Raw genomic sequence first — 20,832 nt, forward strand, 5'->3', positions numbered from 1 at the left:
CTATGCATAAAGAAGCTGTAAGTCTTGTAAGTTTACATGTAGAAAACACTACCATAAAAAAGGCTACTTAAAAACAGCTAATGGAATTGCCTCGCCTCCTGTCTTGACCAGAGGAGTCTGGGAACCTCTGGTGACCAAGTTTTTGGCGCAGCTTCAAAGTGATGATGAAGGATTTGGATCTGTGACATTTTTAGCTCGCACATGAGTATTGATGTGACTGTGAAGAGTTGTCTTCCTCTGCCTAACTTTGTTTTTTTTTTAGACAGAGTTTTGTTTTGTTGCCCAGGCTGTAGAGTAGTAGTACAATCTCAGCTCACTGCAACCTCTACCTCCTGGATTCAAGCAATTCTCGTGCCTCAGCCTTCTGAGTAGCTGGGATTACAGGCACCCGCCACCACGCCTGGCTGATTTTTTTGTATTTTAGTATAGATGAGGTTTCCCTATTTTGCCCAGGCTGGTCTCAAACTTCTCAGCTCAGGCAGTCCGCCCGTCTCGGCCTCCCAAAGTGCTAGGATTACAGGAATGAGCCACCGTGCCTGGCCGCTCTGCATAACTTTGATTCATCCTTGGGAAAACTGTCCCAAAGGATTGAAGTATTATGAAAAAAACAGAAGTGCAATAGGAGCGTCTTTTTCATTTTGATATGGTTTGTAACTTTATCATGAACTTACTGTCCAGGAACTATGTAATATTTAGATACTGAGAATAAAACGTTCTCATTTTGTAAGGATAAAAGAAATATGTCTACTGCTAACTACGTTCTTACGATGTTGGTGGTAGATCTTTGGTAGCTGCCAAGTCCCTGTTTAAAATGACCCTCATCTTGGGACCCTTCTGGGTGAAGTTGAAAAGTCTTATTTATTTAATATATGTCCTACTACATTTATTTAATATACGTCCATTTAATAAATTGTTTATTCTTGATGTGTTTTTCATCTGATCTGGAGAACAAGTGGATTTATGAAGAAATGGATAGAAGAGGAAAGTTAGTGAATTGAAAGTCGTCTGGGGAAAGGTTGAGGAGATACAGCTGTGTTGGGGAATGGGTGATGGAAACGAAATAGAGGTTGGTTAGAGGTTCTTGCTGATTCTTATTTCTAAGTTTGTTGTATCCAGTACACGAGACAATGTGAAGTGATTAAGAGCAGTGGCCCTTGAAATAGGAGTCAAATCCCAAATCTTAGCTTTACCACTTACTAGCCATGGGACCAATGTGAGTTATTTAGTCTTTCTAGGCTTCTACTCTAAAATGGAGTTATAATATGCCTCTATCTTAAGGTTGTTTTGGTGATACACTCAATAAGCTTAGTATGTTCCTAATACCCAATTCTTAGTAAAATTAACTATTACTATTATTGACATCCTTTTTTTTTTTTTTTTTTTTTGAGATGGTCTGTGTCGCCAGGCTGGAGTGCAGTGGCATGATCTTGGCTCACTGCAATCTCCGCCTCCCGAATTCAAGCGATTCTCCTGTCTCAGCCTCCCAAGTAGCTGGGATTACAGGCACACATCACCACACCCAGCTAGTTTTTTAAATTTTTAGTAGAAATGGGGTTTCACCATGTTGGCCAGGATGGTCTCAATTTCCTGACCTCGTGATCCGCCAGCCTCAGCCTCCCAAAGTGCAGGGGTTACAGGCATGAGCCATCGCACCTGGCCTTGGCATCCATTTTATATTTAAAATATCAGAACAATTCTGGGTGCTCAAAGTCATTGTGACTACAAGGTTTAGATATATAAAAGAACAATTCCTTATCCATGAATACAGTCTTTCAAACTCTAGGCCCGGGTGCTGGTTTATTATGTGGCAGTGATAGGAGCAGAATTGGCCTAAGTTTTGGGCCTTGGGCCTCCGGTAGCCTAAAGCTACAGTAAAACTACATGTGGGCCAGGAATGAAGAGGTAGGAAAATAGTCTTATTCACACCGCTAGTTTCTGTTCAGCATCTACTTGTCCTAGAATATATCAGCAAATAATTCTGAAAGACGTATCTCCTGGCCTTGGTTGGTGGAGCAAACATCATTCCACTTAGGCAGATTAGGAAATTGAGTTACTGTGAGGTTTTGGTCTACCCAACCATAGTTGGAAATAAAAGTAGTTTCCAAAAACAACACAGGCACTTATTAATTATTATTTTCCCTCTCTCCTCCTAATTCTTCCCTCTCAGCATCCACATTTAGTCATTTACTAGCCCGCAGTTTTTGTTACTGCCTAGAGTTAACAAGAATTAGGTTGACTGCAGATTTAGAGATTTCAAATTTCTAAGACTCTTGAAACATCGTAAGAGAAAAGTATCTCCTATCCCCATCTCTCCATTTTAATTGCAAAAATGTGGAAGTAGAGGTGGGGACTAAAAATGAGTCAAGTATTTGGGGGTGGAAAGGTTTTGAAAAAATGACATTACCAAATCCTTTGACCACTCTTTAGTGCTTCACTTACCTGCCTCTCAGTAGTGTTTGACACCTGTGATGATTCTGTCTGAAATGCTGTCTTCTTCAGGCTTCTGGGATACCATGCTTTCAGTCTTACATTTTTTTCCTGGCCACTTTGCTTATCTCACTGTTTCTTCTCACTCTGTAGGTTTTTCTTCCTCTGGTGATCCTGAAACATTAGCATGTGTCAGGTTTTGGTCCTGTTTTCCTTCTCCCTTTATTCTTGCTGGGCAATCTAATTCATTCTTGTAGAAATTTTTCTTGGAAAATTATCCAAGAACCTACTGGATTTCTCCACCTGAATTATCCTTAAATACCTGCAACTGAACTCTCTTCCTCCTGGTTCTAACCAGCTGTGACTGTGTGAAGAACATCAGGATCAAAGTACCTGCTTTGTCACCTAAAGCACAGGTCTCCTCAGTAGAGATACATTGAAATAGAAATGTTCCTGGACTTCACAATGAAGTTAGATGTCCTGACAAACCTGTCATCAAGTTGAAAATTCCTAAGTCAAACCATTATGAGTCAGGGACTGTCTGTATACTAAATGCAGAAAAAGAAACAGAGAGAGAAGGAGATATACAAATGCACAAACAATTGGACAGACGTTTTTCCTGCCCCCACTCTGGTCAGTCTTGCTAATTCCATACAGATGTCTTTGCCGAATGGGTAAGTTCCAGTACAATTGCAGCAAAATAAAAGCCGAGGACATGTGGGTTTTGTTTTTGTTTTTGTTTTTTTCTGCATTTAGTATGTTCCGTAGTCAAATACCTGTTTAAAAAAAAACTTTCTGAAGAAAGTGATGGTGAAAAAATAAGACAATCCTAATTTTAATTAGGAAATAACTTTGGCTACCTGAAATGTTGTCCATGAACTGATTTATTAATAGGAACAATTACCTCTTACTTTGAATGCTCATTTTTATTATTTGAACTTTAAAAAGAGATAGAAGGTTGCAAATTTTTATGATTTTTTTCTACTCATTTTTATGTTCAGCTAATTTCTGACACAGAACACCATCTTCTCCCTGCTGGGAAAGATAGAAGACTCCAAAGCCAGCCAGCAGCAGGAGTTGGCCAGGCCTTGCTCACTACTTGGGTTTGAGGTGCAAGGAAGTACAGCTGGATGAAGGGGGTGTGGTGGCCTTTCCAGCCTAGGTGCAAAGTGCGCACTTTGTCCTGCACCTCAGTCAAATGTAATCTCTCAGTGCTGGCACCTCTCATTCTGCCTTTGATTCTTGAATCCTTATGATTGGGAGAAACATGAATTGTCTGGTAAAACAGTTTTTCTCATTTGTTATAGAAGTCTGTAAAAATTTTCTATTACATGTATGTGAAAGTTTTTCTGTTAAAAATACCATGAAAGTAATACATTCTCATTATTGAAATTGTAGATGTCTGTTAAAAATTAAACAACCAAATTTGCATAGCCTCAAATGATTACTATTAACGTTTTGTTTTTCTTCTATTATTTGTTCTATGCACAGATATTTATTGCCATTTCTGTTTACATGTACAATTCTATAGACTTCCTTTTTCTCTTTTCCAAATTGTAGATAACTGTTTCATTCAGTAACCACAGGATTGAATTATACCATAAGCCAGGTACTTTTCTAGATACTACCACAGAATCACTGCCTCTTGAAGCTTACATTCTACTAATGGGAGACAGGTAAAAACAAAGAACAAAAAAGAAGTGAAAGCTGCCCATAGTCGTATCACCCACACATAATGATGGTTAACATTTGGTCTGTGCCCTTGCAGACTTTAAAAAATTGTTTTAAAAAGCTGGCGTTCATATAGCTAGCTTTTTGTTTTTAAAAACAAAATGTGATTAGACCATAGGTTTTCTTTTTTTGCTTCCCAAATGTAGACATGTTTCATGTCTTTTAAACCTCTGTATAATAATGGCTGCATAGTATTATTCCAGATGGTGGGTGTACTATTAATTTAAATATTTTTCTAAAGATTGGCAAGCAGGTTATTTATAGCTTTTTTCTCTATTAAACACAATTGTGTATCAGATATTCTTATACATAATCCTTTGGAGTACTTACGTGTTTCCTTTATTTATGCCCTAGAAGAGAAGTTGCCCCGTTTAAAAGGATATCCACAATTAAAATTTTATATTGTTGTGTTGTATTTTTCTCTAATTTGGTCTTAAGGTTACTCCCTGGACAGTGGCTATAATTTCTAGCCCTGCCCTGATGGGGCCCCAGGGAGGTGGTCATGTGTGTTTACAGTGTGCCTTTCACCAGCTACTTCTCTATCCTGGAGGCAGCCTAATGCAAGTGACCAGTGACCAGGTGTCCCTCTCACAGAAGACTTATTTATACTGGTAGACTCCTTGTGGCTCTTGTCCAACCTGTGTCCTTTGTCCAGTTTATTCCCACCAAGATAACCACTCTCTAGGAGAGCCCTGACCAGGAGGAGAGTTAGGTTAATGTGTGTCAGTCAGGTGAGATACAGAGAAGACAGCATAACAAAACATATGAAATAACAGAGGCAGTTTTATTACTTGCAGATCCTAGAGAGAAGAGAGCAGCACACGTCACAGGCCCAATGAGAAGTGAAGAGCTGTCCAGGGCTCGCATGTTCAGTCAGTGTGTGGGGAGCAAGATATAGAAAGATGAACCAATGGATCAAAGCCTTCATTGGGGTCCAGGCCATTACCCATTACCCTAGCAGGTTTCCTGCAGGGAGTTCTAATTGCTGGGTTTAGAGCAAGCAGTTAGAATTCAGTGGAGTCACTGCGGCGTATCTGGGCAGTCCATGCAGGGTATGGGAGTCAGTGGGACAAGACACATAGGTAGGCTCTCTGGCTGTCCCATAGGTGGGTGGTCACCAGGAGGCAGTTAGTTGTAAAAGGCAGATATCGGGATTGACCACCTTAAGGAACTGGGAGAAGGCAGTGTCAAGGGTGGAAACTGTATCAAGGGTGATCAAGCTCCACTTCTGGTATGAGAAAGTCCAGTGTACATCCAAAATGGATGTTGAGGCAACATAAAATTGCAAGAATTCACTGCATGTTGCTTCTCTGTCCTGCGAAGAAAAAAAAAAAGGCTTTTAATAGTTGATACTCTTGCCAGCAATATATGAGCGCACCAATTTCGGTATGTCCTTGTATTGGATTTTTCAAAATGAAAATGTAATTTACATACTATAAAATCCACCCTTTTAAAATGTGCAATTTCGTGGTTTTTAGAATATTGACAAGATTGTGTAAACATCACCACTATTTAATTTCAGAATGTTTTCATAACCTCCAATTTGTCTCTTTGAGTTTGTTTTTTTCTGAGTATTTCATATAAATTGTATTATACAATATGTGGCCTTTTGTGTCTGGCTTATTTCATTTGGCATGTTTTCAAGGTCTATCCGTGATATAGCATGTTTCAGTACTTCACTCTTCACTCTTTTTTTTTTTTGGAGACAGAGTCACTTTGTCGCCTAGGCTAGAATGCAGTGGCATGATCTCAGCTCACTGCAGCCTCCGCCTCCCAAACTCAAGCGATTCTCCTGCCTCAGCCTCCCAAGTAGCTGGGATTACCGGTGCGTGCCACCCCACCTGGCTAATTTTTGTGTTTTTAGTAGAGATGGGGTTTCACCATGTATGGCCGGGCTGGTCTTGAACTCCTGACCTCGTGTGATCTGCCCATCTTGGCCTCCCAAAGCGCTGGGGTTGTAGGTGTGGGCCACTGTGCCCAGCCCCACTTCACTCCTTTTTATGGCTGAATAATATGCCATTGTATGGACATACCACATTTTGTTTGCCCGTTCATCTGTTGATGGACTGGGTTTCTTCCACATTTTGGCTATTGTGAATAGTGCTGCTGTGAACATTTGTGTATAAGTTTTTGTTTAAACACCTGTTTTCAATTCTGTCTCTGTGTGTGTGTGTGTGTGTGTGTTTGTGTGTCTGTCTATGATGGAATTGCCAGATCATTTGCTAACTGTGTAACTTTTTGAAGGACTGTCACACTGTTAAGTGGCTTCACCATTTTTTATTCCCACCAACAATGTATGAAGGTTTCAGTTTCTCTGTATCCTTGCCAAAATTATTGTTGTCTGTCTTTTTTATTATAGCCATCTTAGGTGGGTATAAAATAGTATCTCATTGTGGCCTTGAATTTGGTTCTTTTTTATTATTGAATTGTAAGAATTCTTTATATATTCTAGACACTAGACCCTTATCCAATAAATGATTTGCAAATACTTTCACCCATTCTGGGGATTTTCTTTATACAGTTGTTCCTCAGCGTCCATGGGGGATTGTTCTAATGCCTTCCGTGAATACCAAAATCTGAGGATGCTCAAGTCCCTTATTTAAAATGGTGTAGTATTTGTATATAACCCATACACATCTTCTCCTACACTTTAAATCATCTCTAGGTTACTTATAATACCTAACATAACACAAATGCTACATAAATTGTTGTTGTAGTATATTGTTTTTAATATGTATTTTTATTGTTGTATTGTCATTTTTAATTGTTTGTTTTCAAATATTTTCAATCCTCAGTTGGTTGACTCCATAGATGCAGAACCCATGGATTTAAAGGGCTGATCGTACATTCTTGATAATGTTCTTTAAAGTGCAAAAGTTATTTATTTTGATAAGTGTATTAAAGTTTTAAACAAAAAATATTTAAATTCCTTAATTACTGTATTTCACATAAAATATGCATAATTTTTAGGAAAAATTGAGGGAAGTCTAATAGTATTATATTATCACTTTATTTAATTTTTCTTTCAAAGAAAGAATCATCTTAAATTTGGGAGAGGGAAATGTCATCACAACTTGGAGAGTATCTTCCCTTTCAACCTTCCATCTCTATATATACCTGTTTGCCATGCCAGCATGTGAAGAAACGTTTAAATGGCCAGTAAATACTGTTTATATGAATAAAAATGAAAAGCTGTCTCTCTCTATTCCTTGGGAACTTGGATAGAGAAAAGGACTAGCTTGGAAGCAGCTTACAGGCAATGATCGTCAGGTACCCATGTATGGATTCGTTACAGATAGAAATCTATGTTTCCTGACCCAAAACAAAAAAATACAGTGAAATATGCTTGTTTAATTTTTTTTAAACCTGATGTACTGAAATTTACTGGTTTTTGCTGCCCGAGTTTTAGCATATTATTTCAAGGCCTTCTGTTGAAAAGGTGTGGAAATCGTTATAACTGATGAAGAAGATTATGTAACAGATACACTCGTTTTTCTGGATGATTTTCTTAATTAGAATCTGTTTTGACTTTCAAGTTCTTGAATAATTGTTAAAGGTTTGTCTGTGGACCTCTGGGAACCACTGCCCAGGGCCATAATTTTTTCATTAGTTCCTAACTCCTTTTCAACTGACCTGATCTGGTTTATCTAGATTCATGTCTTTAAGTGTCTTTTCCAGGAATATTGTGGATTGATAATTTTGAATCACAGAAACAGGTTTTTTACTAACAGTGCAGTTTTTGAGCTAGCATTGTTGCATGTGTTACCTGTGGACCCTCTCCATTTCATTCTTGTTTTCCTAGCTTCTTGTCTCTATTTAAATTGTTGTTATAATTTGTAAAATATTTTTGGCACCTTGTGGCCCATCATCTCCAACCTGTTCGTTTTAGGGCCAGTTTCAAAGTGGTGATTTAATGCCCTTGGTAGAAGCTGAAACAAAGCTTTTATTTAGGCTCTTTGCCTTTCCCCCCACTGACCTTGAGACACATGAAAGAAATTATTTTTTGTCTAATATTTTTTAATCTTCAGCAAATATATTTTCATAGCTCCCAACAAGGTGCTTTAAAAATACAAACATTTCTGGTAGACTTTTCAATCATAATTTTATATATTTTATTACTAATACCTGCTTTTTCATCAACAACTGCATGACCTTTCCCAAAGTGATTGCATATGCCATCACATTTAACTTTTATTTTTATTTTTAAAAGGTAGAGTCTTGCTCTATTGCCCAGGCTGGAGTGCAGTGGCACAATCATAGCTCATTGTAACTTCAAACTCCTGGTCTCAAGTGATCCTCCTGCCTCAGCCTCATATGTAGCTAGGACTACAGGTGTGCACCACCACTGCTGGCAAATGTTTTAAATTTTTTTTTTTTTTTTTTGTAGAGATAGGGTCTTGCTCTGTTGCCCAGGCTGGTCTCTAACTCCTGACCTCAAGCGGTTCTCCCACCTCAGCCTCACGTAGTGCTAGTATTACAGGTGCGAACCACCATGCCTGGCTGCATTTAACATTTCTAACCAAGTTTCATCATGCTGGTCTCATGGCCTAGCAATCATTGTAGTTCCCTGGGAGGTCATACAATGCTCAATGAAATGAGTGTTAGCTTTGGCCAGATGGATAGTTCAAATCTAAACTCCCGCACTCAGTAGCCGTTGGCCTTGGGCACACCAGTTAACATCACTAACCTTCCATTTCTCTGTATACAAAACCGGCATCTTTTTATTGACCCTGTGGGATTGTTATAAAGATTTAGAGGTCATGAAACATGCCTTGCACAAGCTCTAGTGTACCCATATGGCATGTTTTCAATAAACGTTAGCTGCTACTCTTGCTATTGCCTAAGGATTGAATACCCCCTTACTGCCACCTACTTCTAGCTTATTTGGGGACCCCTGTCCTTCAGAAAAGAGACCTGGACATGAGATATGAGCTGAAAAGACAGAGTCTCACTCTGACCTTCAGAGAGCTGCCTCGGTGGGAGTAGATCTTTTATGTTATCTTTGAAAGCCTAAGAAACCTGTGACTCATCCTTTTCCAGTCTGTACACCCTTGCATGCTCAGCAAAAACTTGTTCCTTGAGGGCCAGCTGTCCTTGGCACAGAATTCAGGAATCTCCCGAGGACGGCTCTGCACTTCACAGGAGCTGAGCTTCACCTGGATACCTGTCACCTCACTGCTAGATTTCTTCTTGCCTTTTATCCCATTAAAACAGTTTTTAAAATTGTAGTAAAAAGCATATGATAGAAAATTTACCATCTTAACCATTTTTTTTTTGCATTTGATTTTAAATTCCTTTTGTCCACTTAGCTCCTTTCCCAAGCCATCTCAAGTACTCAAATCAGTAATGAGATCATAAACTGAATTGTTCTCCTTTTTTTTTTTTTTTTTTTTTTTTGAGTAGTGAGTCCTGCCGGAATGACCAGTTCCCTTTGTATTTAGGCTTATGAGGCTGGACCGTATTGATATGATAAAGATCTCTTCCCCTCCCCACCCCAAATCTTTCTTTTCTTTCATCTTTTTATCCTGGGATTCTCAGTGTTATGTTTGGGAGCATTGGACTAGGGAAAGACACTGGAAAAAACAGAAGGGGAAATACGCAGCTGAATGTTACGGTCTCTGTAACTACCAGGCTGGGCCAGGAAGTCTGAGCACAGAATGGATAACCGGCATACTGAAGGGAAACCATGCCACCTGGGCAACTGTCTGTGCCCTTTAGCACATGCTGGGCCTCTTGTTAAGAGAAAAGGTTCCTCACAAATGGTGCTATTTCTAAGCCATCATGCAAAGATGATTGTAACTCTCTTCCTAGAAAGCCTGCTTGTCCCTCCCAGGCTCTCCTTAAGTTATTTCTTTGTTCCAGACCAAGGGAGGTGCTGTTCCTTGAAACTAACACCCACATTGTTACCGATTATCACCAACCTTAGCTTTGTTATGAAATTGTAAGTATTTTTTTGCAACACTAGACCTGAAAGAATGAGATATAACTTCTATACCCAAAGGGATGTTTTCTTAAAAAGTGGTCACTTTGGGGGGCTGTACTTTTGTTTGTTGGTGCTCAAAAACAGCTTTGCAACTTCCATTTTGGGGATGCCTTCAGCACCTGTGACACATCCTTTCTAATGGCATCCATCACAATAAAACTTCCTCCTATACAGGTAGTTTGGTTTCTGCAAGTGGCCAAAGGTTATTTGGTGCTCAGTCTGGTGGCTAGATTAGATGATCATACAGAACAGCACAATTTTTAGTTAAAATCAAAGGTGTATCTTTGATCCTGATTTAGTATGCTAACAACACGTTGGCACAGCTCCCCAAGTTTAAAGGCCGTATATGTCCTGTTTGCCACTCTGTCTCAAAGGCCTAGCACAATAGGAACTAACAGAGAGTGGGAACTCAGTAAATATACTATTTGTTGAGCAAATCCATGTATTCAAACTGGGTAAGTCTCTTTGTAGGAAGCATGCATTGGAAGGGTAATATGCTTGTTTCTCTTTCTTTTACAGTTGTCAAATTTAAAAGTTTTGAATCACTCCCCAATGTCTGATGCCTCTGTCAATTTTGACTACAAATCTCCATCCCCATTTGACTGCAGCACTGATCAAGAAGAGAAAATTGAAGATGTTGCTAGTCACTGTCTGCCCCAGAAGGACCTATACACTGCTGAAGAGGAAGCTGCTACCCTTTTTCCTAGGAAAATGACATCCCATAATGGGATGGAGGACAGTGGAGGAGGAGGTACTGGAGTGAAGAAGAAACGGAAGAAAAAGGAGCCAGGAGACCAAGAGGGTGCAGCAAAGGGAAGCAAGGACAGAGAGCCCAAGCCAAAGAGGAAACGCGAACCGAAAGAGCCAAAGGAACCCAGGAAGGCCAAGGAGCCGAAGAAGGCCAAGGAGCACAAGGAGCCGAAGCAAAAAGATGGGGTAAAGAAGGCGCGGAAGCCCCGGGAGGCCTCAGGCACCAAGGAGGCCAAAGAGAAGAGGAGCTGCACTGACTCTGCAGCCAGGACGAAGTCCAGGAAGGCCAGGTACTTTCCTTTCTTCCTTCTCTGAGCATTTGCCTGTGCCAGTGCAGAATGATTTGCCTTTGGCATTGGCCCAAGCCCCTGGACACAACCTTGCTGCACTCCTGTGGGCCTAAGCTTCATATCCCACCTATATAGGATAGGGAGCAGGGATAACCCCTTGGTGCTAATGCAAGGGACTGTCCTTGAAGGTTGCTGTTTTCTCATTGCATTTCTGAAGTCGCGGCATTTCAAAAAAGACATTTGTGTTTTTAGGATACTCCCAAGAATTCCCCACCCGCTTCAGACCCCAACCATTCTTTTTGGTCTTAGTACTTAGCATTCTTTAGTTGCTAGCTGGTATCCTGCCAGATGTGTAGATGTGCCCTCTATATCCCATGTTTATGTGTTCTTTGTGTCCATATTAGCTTTCAGCCAAAAATGAACCACCTTTCTTACCTCCTAATGAGAGAAAGATAAACTTAATTAATACTGGCCATGCAGTTTCTTGCCATTCCTTTTGGACAAAAAAGAATTAAAATGTTAACATGCACAGGGTGTAAGGGAAGTGACATCCCAGGTGTGATACAGAGGGCAGTGATTTTTGGAACAGTAGTGGTGTAGAGTGGCAGAGGAGCTGCTGTAAGGAGGATGCACAGTGACGGGAATCAGTCGTGCAGGAAGCCTAAGAGAGCCATCGGTATCCACAGAGTTCCAGATAGTTGAGGACTGACTAGCTTCCCCTAGGTTCCAAACCCTGAGTGCAGGACCATTCCTGATCTATTTATCTAGTTCATTGTCTAGCACAGTGCCTGACACATTGACAAGTGCTTAGGAAATGCTGAGTAAATGAGACCAGAGCCGACTGTAACGACTAACGGTGAGACCAGAGTGCATAGGTACAGAATCACTGTATAGATCCTATCAAGATAGCAAATGCATTCCTTGTGCAGGGAGCTCAATATCTGTCATCATATACAAATATATTTCTCATTTTGTTTCTAAATTCCTTGTGCAGAAGTTTATATTTAGAATTTTGAGGAAACCAAATATATGACTCCTATCTTAAGGAATTTACATGTCTAAAATCTAAGTACAGAGGAAAGTTAATTACATTTATCTATGTATCTATTATTCTAGACCAAGAGCACTCATAAAAAACACAGAGACTGATGTGGATACTAACAAAACATAAAGTAATGGGGCTATCACACCTGTGTTGGTCAGGCATGAAGGAGGTAATTTGAAGAATGCATTTTAAGTGGTGTGTGTTGCAACCTGGAGTTTACTAGATGGTTCACTTCTTTTTCAGAAGGACAGTTTGTTGGGACCAGATGGATGGTTTCTTAATCCAAATTAAAAATTTGCCTCATAATATTCACTACCTTCTGTCTGGCAGAGGATTTCATCGTTCTTCTACCAAAGAAACTTGGGTGGGATCCCAGGAATGTAGATTACAGAAAATGCCTGTAAAATACCTTACAGAAGGTCAAGAGAGAGGTAGACAAAACTCAGGATTCTGCCTAACTAAAACCCTACAGGACTTGTTTCTTAGTGAACCTAGTGAGCATACTCTAATCTCCAGTGTGTGGATGGAGTAGCAGAGTGACTGTTCGTCCTCTGCAAATAATTTTCATCTCCATCTCCAGATTACTTTGGAGGAGCTGAAGTGGTACTTTGGGGTAATAGCGTATATAAGGAAGGAGGATCGGACATGAGCTAGTGTGGCGACTTTTTATTATTATTATTACAGAGAATAATAAGGAATAAAGATTGTGTGTGAGAATTTAGGGTAATTAGAGGAGGGTTTTATAGCCCTAATAAGGAGTCTTGGTTTGTATCTAGAAGACATTAGAAAGCCATAGGTGTCTGAGCCCACTTAGCCACTGGTTTCTGATGTTTACAATTTTATCAACTCTTCATTTTTTAAGGAATTCATGTTTACATTTTATGAGGTCTGAAACAAAGTGATGAGTATGCAAACATTGTCATAAATTCCATTTTGGGGGAATAAGGGGGCATTTAACTAAGTGTTGGATGCCAAATGTATAGGCAAAATCAGGATTCTGACTAGTGAAAATGTACAGGCTTTCTCATATAAATGTAGCAATACTAACACAACTTGATTTGATCTAATTAGGCTGTATGAAATATAAGTGACTTGGAGAAGTGCTTGGTAGTGTTTTCAAAGGCTGCTAACTTAGAAGACAGCAGAACCTTTTCAGGTTTAGAAGTCCAAGAGACATCCTGTTAGAGGAGGTTGACAGAAATGATCATCTCTTTAAAAATGTGGACAAGTTACATGAGCTTTCTCTCTCTTTCTTTTGGAGCTATATTATATCGATCTGTAACATAATAGAAGTCTTTTGTGCACTCCAGGGTTCTGGACTGGTTAGCCTTTGATTGCTTCTCTTTTATATCTTTATAAAATTGTTTTGGTTTCTTTAATTAGTGATCCTACAGGTAGGCAGAAGCAGTTTTAGATATGAAGCATGTTAATTGATTTAAAAATACATATATATATACACACATACATATATATATGCATATGTTAGTAATTAAGCCTTAGTTTTTTGTTCTCTTTGATTTACTCTTGCAGATTGGCTCAAGTACATGTTTTGATTTAAGCAGATATCGATTAGACCCTGGATAATACTTGATGGTTATAAATGATTCACTTAATGCTTGGATTACTGTAGGAGCTCCACAACTGATTTACGGGCTTCTGGCCTTTTCCTCCTTCAGTCCATCTTGCCAGCTGCCACCTGGCTAGTCTTTCTGAAGCACTGCTGTTGGCCCCTTTATTTATGTTGGCAACAGTGGTGGTGGTGGTGGTGATAAATCAAATCGCCTTTTCTCCCTTTTCAATTCTAAATCAGTTGATAAATAGTCAATAGAAATGGGCATTCATTTATCAGCTCTGTTATTGGTAAATTGGATTGAAGAACATTGGTTAGCTTGTGGCCACCATCAGACTTGTTGTTCCTCCCTCAGTTAAGTTTATCTGCCAGCACTGCAGGCACTCGAAAGCAGAGGTGGCGGTGCTGGGCCATGTGTGCTCCATTCCTTCTTCAGTCTTGCTATTGGAGTATTTCCCCAGTCGGGGAAGTGAGATAAATTTGAAGAAGGGTGGAAAATATATTTCCAGTATTTTTAAGTCCTTGGGAATAAAATATGCTTTTCCTCATGAAAACATGGAGACAGGGAAATGGGATTCCCTCAACAATTTATAACCGCTTAGAATCCTCTGATTGTTCCTGTTGCCCCCTGATTGCTCCTGTTGCCTCCAGGACAAAATCCAGACTCCTTCCTCTGTTATTTAGACCCTCTGGGGTCTGATGTCTCCCTCCCTTTCCATCTCTGGCACTGTACCTCACCAACTCAATTAATCTCATTAGCTCTTAAAGGTCCTTGACCCACTTCTCCTTTGGATTGCTCTGGGTATTTCCCCAGCTCTTATCCTCTCGGTATCCCAAGTCCTTTCCATTCTTCGGGTCTGAGTGCAAGTCTAAGTTCAGATATATATCAGAGTTCAGCTGTATATCAGTACAGATATATATATCAGAGTTTCCCCAAAACAGCGTACCCGTGTGTCCCCTCTGAACTTCCATAGCATTTGGAGCCTCACTTTTCATTATAAATCATAACCGTAGACCTGGGAAGGCTAAAAGATACTTACTTAGTTCAGCCCTGTTGTAGGGCTGCAGCCAGGGAAACGGAGACCCACAGAGAAGTGACTTGTCTAAGGTCATTCACAGATGTGTGTTATAAACTCAGGCCCGATTCCCAGTCTTGTATGTTTGCCTCTAAAACAGGCTACTTTCCCCATCATTAATTATGGTTTTCAGGTATGTATGACTTGTTTTCCTCAGCAAAAGTTAAGTGTCTGAGGTCAGGATCAACTTGCCTTGTGCCTTTTTATGTTCCTGGGGCTGGTCACCAGAGAGGTTTGTCAGGTTCACATATGATACATATCTCTATATATATAGATATATATATAGAGAGAGAGAGATATAGAGATATATATCTATATGTATAGATATAAATGTATTCCAAGAATGAATGGTTAGAGCTCTTCTCCTTGAAAATAAGACCTGTATAAGGTATCTTATAACTTATACCTGTATAAGGTATCTTATATCTTATAACTCCCATTGTTATATAACAGTAGGTAATATATCCATTTTATAATTGAATGAAAGTTTAAAAAGTTAAGTAACTTGTCCAAGGCACAAAACTAGTGAGCACCATCCTTGGGATTTGGCTCCACGTTCACCTGATTGTAAAACCGACTTTTCTCCCCTCAGCTGTGTGTCTTTATGTTTTGCTAAGGAAGATCAGAAATGGACGTGGGGAGATTTCAGTGTCAGATAAATTTGTTTTTATTTGTAGGAAATGGTTGCTCTTCTATAGAATTTCAGTTTGCATACTTCATGGTATCCTTTCAAGGACTAAATGTCTTCAACTTTTTCCTTTGCTGTTTATGTTTGCATTTGAGAGGCAACAGATTATTGAACATGTCTGTTCTAAACAGGTGATAGGTAGTCTAGCAAATTTTCCTTTTCAAGGATGATATTAATAGTGATCAGTATTCATTTATTGCTTGAGAGATAAAAGCCTAAAATTCTTAAATAGGAGAAGTTTCAATTGAAACTAGTGTCTCTTCCCTCCAAATTATTATTATTATTATTATTATTTTTAGAGATGAGGTCTCCCAAATAGCTGGGATTACAGATATATATTACTAAACCTGGCTTCTCTAAAGTGTTTTTGAGTATGAGTTTAGTTCATTCCTTTATTGTGTAAAACTTAAGCAAGAAAGAAAGCTCCTTCAGGAAGCCAAGTTAGGCTCTGTCATTTTCCTGACTCTGAAATTAAAATTTCATTTGGTATAGTTTATATGCTTATACTATTTTTAAAATTATAGTGCCTTATTCCACAGAGGATTGGAGCCACTTGCCTAAGAAGACATACACAGATGTACATGTGTGTGTGTATATATACAAACATATACACATACCTATGCATACATACCTGTACATGGCCAGTATAGCTGGAGGAGGGGATCAGAGAGGCAGGGGTCAGATCATGTAGGGTCATGAAATGTTAGTAAGGGCTTTGGGAATATATTGTTCCCAAAATTGTTCATTACATTGAATATAATGTTTCGGCCTTAGAAAAGCAACGTGACAGTTTCTCAGAGAAGCTAAGTTTTTACCATTTGAGAAAGAAATTTCATATTAGGGAACTGTTATAGTTCATTTTATGTTCCTATAATAGAATACACAGACTGGATAATGTATAGTGAGCAGAAATTTATTTGGCTCACCATTCTGGAGACTGGGAAGTCCAACAGTATGGCGCTGGAATCTGGGGAGGACCTGTGTGCTGCTCCTTATCCTGTGGCCAAAGGCAGAGGAGCAAAAAAGGATGAAATGTTACTCTAAAGAGAACGAGAGAGGGCTACTGTTGAGATAATCCACTCCTGTGATAAGAGTATTCATCCATTCATGAGGCCAGAGCCACCTGACCTGATCTCCTCTTATTAGACCCCAACTCCCAACACCACTGCATTGGAGATGAGGTTTCCAACACAGGAATTTTGGGGGACAAATTCAGATTATAGCAAGAACTGTTATGCAGTGGATTCTGTGCTCAACAACAGTTTTTGCATCTAATGCTTCTAAATGCCTGTGAATATCATGTTTTGGGGGGACGGAGTCTCGCTCTCTCGCCCAGGCTGGAGTGCAGTGGCGCCATCTCGGCTCACTGCCATCTCTGCCTCCCAGGTTCAAGCGATTCTCCTGCTTCAGCCTCCCGAGTAGCTGGGATTGCAGGTGTGTACCACCACACCCAGCTTATTTTTTGTATTTTTAGTAGAGATGGGAGTTTGCTGTGTTGGCCAGGCTGATCTCGAACTCCTGTCCTCAAGTGATTCGCTTGCCTGGCCTTTTAAAGTGCTGGGATTACAGGCATGAGCCATGGTACCCAGCCTGAGTGTTGCTTTTAAAAGCTAAGGTCTTGAGTTTTGGTGTTCATGTTGTCGGTGAGGGCAGCGTATAAGCTTTGGAATTTCCACACATATCAGAATGGTTCATATTCTTTCTTGCAAGTCAAGAAATTAGTGTGCTGGCCCAAGTGGAGGTCTATCTACCTGGATCTCTGGTCCTCAGACTTTGCTGTGCCTAGGGAACTACCTGGAGAGCTTGTTAGAAAAGTGGATTCCCCAGAGAGAATGATTTATTAGGTCTGGGGTGGAACCCAGGAATCTGCAGTTCAGAATTCTCCCAGGTAATTAGAGTGTGGCTGAGTCTTAGATTATCCTTTGAGAAACATGTTTCCCAGGTGAAAGATCACAGGAAAAAGGAGCCTGTGTAAGTTTTTATATGTAACATCTGCTAGGAATGAAAAAGCAAAAAGAGGAAAAGAAGTGGTTGTGTGATCAGCCCCAGTTTCAGTTTTTCATCCCCATTTGTTTGGTTTGTCAACCCAGAGCAGATTTTTCTCCCAAATCCAGCATTTTACCTTTTTTTGCTTTCATCTGTGATGACTGCTTCTGGGAAGTGTTCAACCCCAGGCCTTCTGGTTATATAACCATCTGAGCTGCGTGGTTGCCGCTGAGTCAGCCGATAACTGTGTGGTGTGGTGCAGGAAGAGTAGTAAAACAGCTAGCTTTCCTCCTCACGGGGCTGGTGGCTCTTTCTCATTTATTTGAAGGTCAATCACCTATATCTGTTCAGAGAGATCTTTATTGAGGCTAATTTCAGGTTCAAGAGATTACATTAGTGGGGTTCTTTCTGTTGGGAGACCTGTTTTTACATTGTGACCATTTATTAGACCAAAGAAGACATAAAGGTGTGTATGAGCCCTCAGTAGAGACCCTAAGCTTGGAACCCGTTGGACTTTGTGTTAACCAGGGAAGAAATCTAAACGGTAATGTCAGAGACCCACCTTGGAAGCTTTGTACTAAGTCTTTATTTCTGTTTTTTGTTTGTTTGTTTGTTTTTGTTTTTGTTTTTTTTTTTTTTTTTTGGAGCATCAGAAGTGCTACTTTGTGGCCTGGTGCATAGTAGACCTTTACCAAATCTGTAAGGGAACAGTTGCTAAATAATAATGCTTGATACATGCCTACTCATTTATCCAGTATATTTTTAGTGCCTCTTCTGTGTCTTGCTTTGTTTATGAGTTTTTTTTTTTTTATAGGGAATGCAATAGTGAAGGAAGCAAGGTGTCAGAAGTATCTGTGAGCCCAGTCATTGAGGTACTTTTATGAGTTTGAGGTGCTTTTCACAAGAAGCAGCCTTGACAAGTGTTCAAGAAACAAGCAAAAATATAAACAAATGAAAAACCTGGTATAACTGCTTACAGAGTAGCTGAAAGGATTTAGAAGATAAGGAGTATGTCATTTCTGGTCTGAGGAGTCCCTTGGAAGAGATGAGTATTGAGCCAGTTATTAAAGAAATTTGTAGATGAGAAAAGACTTAAAACAAAAAGACCAAAAGACATTTAAACAAATGTTCTTTTTAGGGGCTTCCAGATTTTAAGATGGTACATGCAGCCTGCTTTCATTTTCACTTCTCCAAATCTTACTGAAATGATAGGAAGAACAGAGGGGACGAAATTTTTCAAAGATGAGAGCTATTACTGAATTTCTGGACAAAGAAGTCCACTGGTATCATACTGGTGGATAAATGGTATGGAGGGAGTCCCAGCTTAGAGCTCATGCAGGCACTATGTTTGCAGCAGAGATAGAAGTGCTTTCTCCTTGCAATGGAGCAGGCAGCTCTGGAGGAGCGATTGGAGGCAGGCCAGAAGTGGAGGTGGCTGATTAAGGGACTGTCTGCAGAGCAGCTGTGTGGTTTGTCAGCTCTAGGATGAACTCAGGCAATTACTCTACAGATATTAGGCAGTTTGCCCTGAGGAAGGGGCTAGGGCTCCATATAAGGAATGACATCCACAAGAAAGGGGCACAGAGCACTAACTTCTCTGCCCTTCCCTGCCCATACCCTAAAAAGTGGAGGGAGGGACAGCCACTTGACATGTGTGCAGAGTCCTAGGCCAGGCTTCATATTCAGGGGCGAGGCTTGTAGAGAAAGCGGTTTACTCAGAAGCAGAGGAGAGCCTCACCAGGCACCTGTATTACCAGCCTAGTTGATTTTCAATAGGAACAGTCTACTGAAGAGCACAAGACCACAGACGAAAACGAGCAGCATAAAGCAGGAAAAGGAAGAATGAAAGAACAACTGTCATAAGAAGAAACAATTCAAGGAAAAGAATGAACATATTTTAAATTAGCTCCTCAAATTGAGGATATTTTGTCTGCAACACAAGAGTGGGTCATGACGGGAGCAATCAGAAAAACAAAGAATGAAAATTTAAAATGTGGTTGCCTCCACTAAAAGAGTTCAAAGAAAATACTGAGTAGGGACAGAATAGGGGAGGTATATAAGATCTGAATTCATCAACTTTCCTATCAGGATGTCAGTAGCCATTGCTTAATGTTGATAAATAATGAACTAGAAGCATGAACGCATCAGAGAGGCGTCAGTCAAAAGCGATCCTTTCTGGGGATTTGGTGCACTAAGGATGGGTTATACTTTTTATTTGAAACTCTTCTATACTTTCTGAATTTTTATTTTCAATTGCTTTTATTACTTTTAATAGAATTACTTGGTAAAACTCTGCTTTTTCATCTTAAGAGGAAGTAATCTTTTTGTTTCCATTTTACTAGGATATTGTCCTCTGTAATCTCTGTTTTGAAGGTGTTGATACGGTTAAAGGGACTGACAGGGCAGATTTAGTTCACAGTTTATCTACAGCAGATTATATCTGTACCAAAATAATTAGGGTTTTTTAGTATTTTTTCTTTTAACTAGTATCTTTTAAAAATAGATACCAACTCAGTTCTCTATATAGGCTCAATTAATACAGGCATTATGGAAAAGCTGAATCAAGTGTACAAATGAGCTTTTTCAAGGTAATATCCATGTTTTCAATATTGTACTCCTGGGAAGAGGATCAAAGCGTATAGGAAGGTCAGTGCTGGAAGCTTCTCTGAAGCGTTGTTGCTGGAGTGGAGTAGTGGTTCCTGGACTGGACTCCTGAGACTCCGCTTGTCTTTGGAGGTAGTTATTGGGATCATGAGCTATTTTCAGTGGCTGTAGTAGTAACTCATTCTTGCTGTAAGGCTCTGATGGATATTTAATAAGGTTTTAATTTTAAAATGAGAAGATGAATCATTTTGAATTAATGCATCTTAGTAGATAAGAGCTTTCAATACCTGGAATCCACAGGGACAGAGCCATAAAAGATTCATAGGAGTACAGTGTCATGACATGTACCCAGGTCTTTTCCTTGTACTCAGATTCGGCACTCACTTCCTAACTCTTAGTTCTAGCAAAGAAACCTGGAGGTTAGAAACTAGAGATATGGTTGCAGAGAAAGTTTGAGAAATCCCATCTACCTAGTGCTTTCATATTATAATGAAATTTCCTATTTGGAAAGCAAAAAAAAAAAAAAAAATTCTAGGACAAACTACAGAAAGTAAAGATGCACACAGTCTTCTTGGCTGATGAAGCCATGTGGAAGACAGAATAAAAGCTTTGATGGTTATGACTAATAGTTGTCCTGCATGTATGAAATAATTGATTGGGAGTTTCTTGCATGTCATAAATG

At 39.7% G+C, this 20,832-nt stretch overlaps 1 protein-coding gene across 8 annotated transcripts in view; it reads left to right on the top strand.

The window, feature by feature from the left end:
• Nucleotides 1-20,832, top strand: part of LOC105496364 (chromodomain helicase DNA binding protein 6) — a 214,516-nt gene that overhangs the window by 70,067 nt on the left and 123,617 nt on the right. For 7 of the 8 annotated variants that reach the window (XR_011613333.1, XM_071079296.1, XM_071079297.1 and 4 more), the window contains exon 3: nt 10,661-11,181. Coding sequence is in view for 7 of the 8 variants with exons in the window: in XM_071079296.1 (XP_070935397.1) it covers nt 10,661-11,181 (521 nt within the window). In the remaining variant the exon portion in view is untranslated. Of the gene's footprint in view, nt 1-8,437; nt 8,639-10,660; nt 11,182-20,832 lie in introns of those variants that run through there. The other variant, XM_071079301.1, reaches the window with a different exon arrangement.

This window comes from Macaca nemestrina, chromosome 15, assembly GCF_043159975.1.
Source record: "Macaca nemestrina isolate mMacNem1 chromosome 15, mMacNem.hap1, whole genome shotgun sequence".
Classification (NCBI taxonomy): domain Eukaryota; kingdom Metazoa; phylum Chordata; class Mammalia; order Primates; family Cercopithecidae; genus Macaca; species Macaca nemestrina.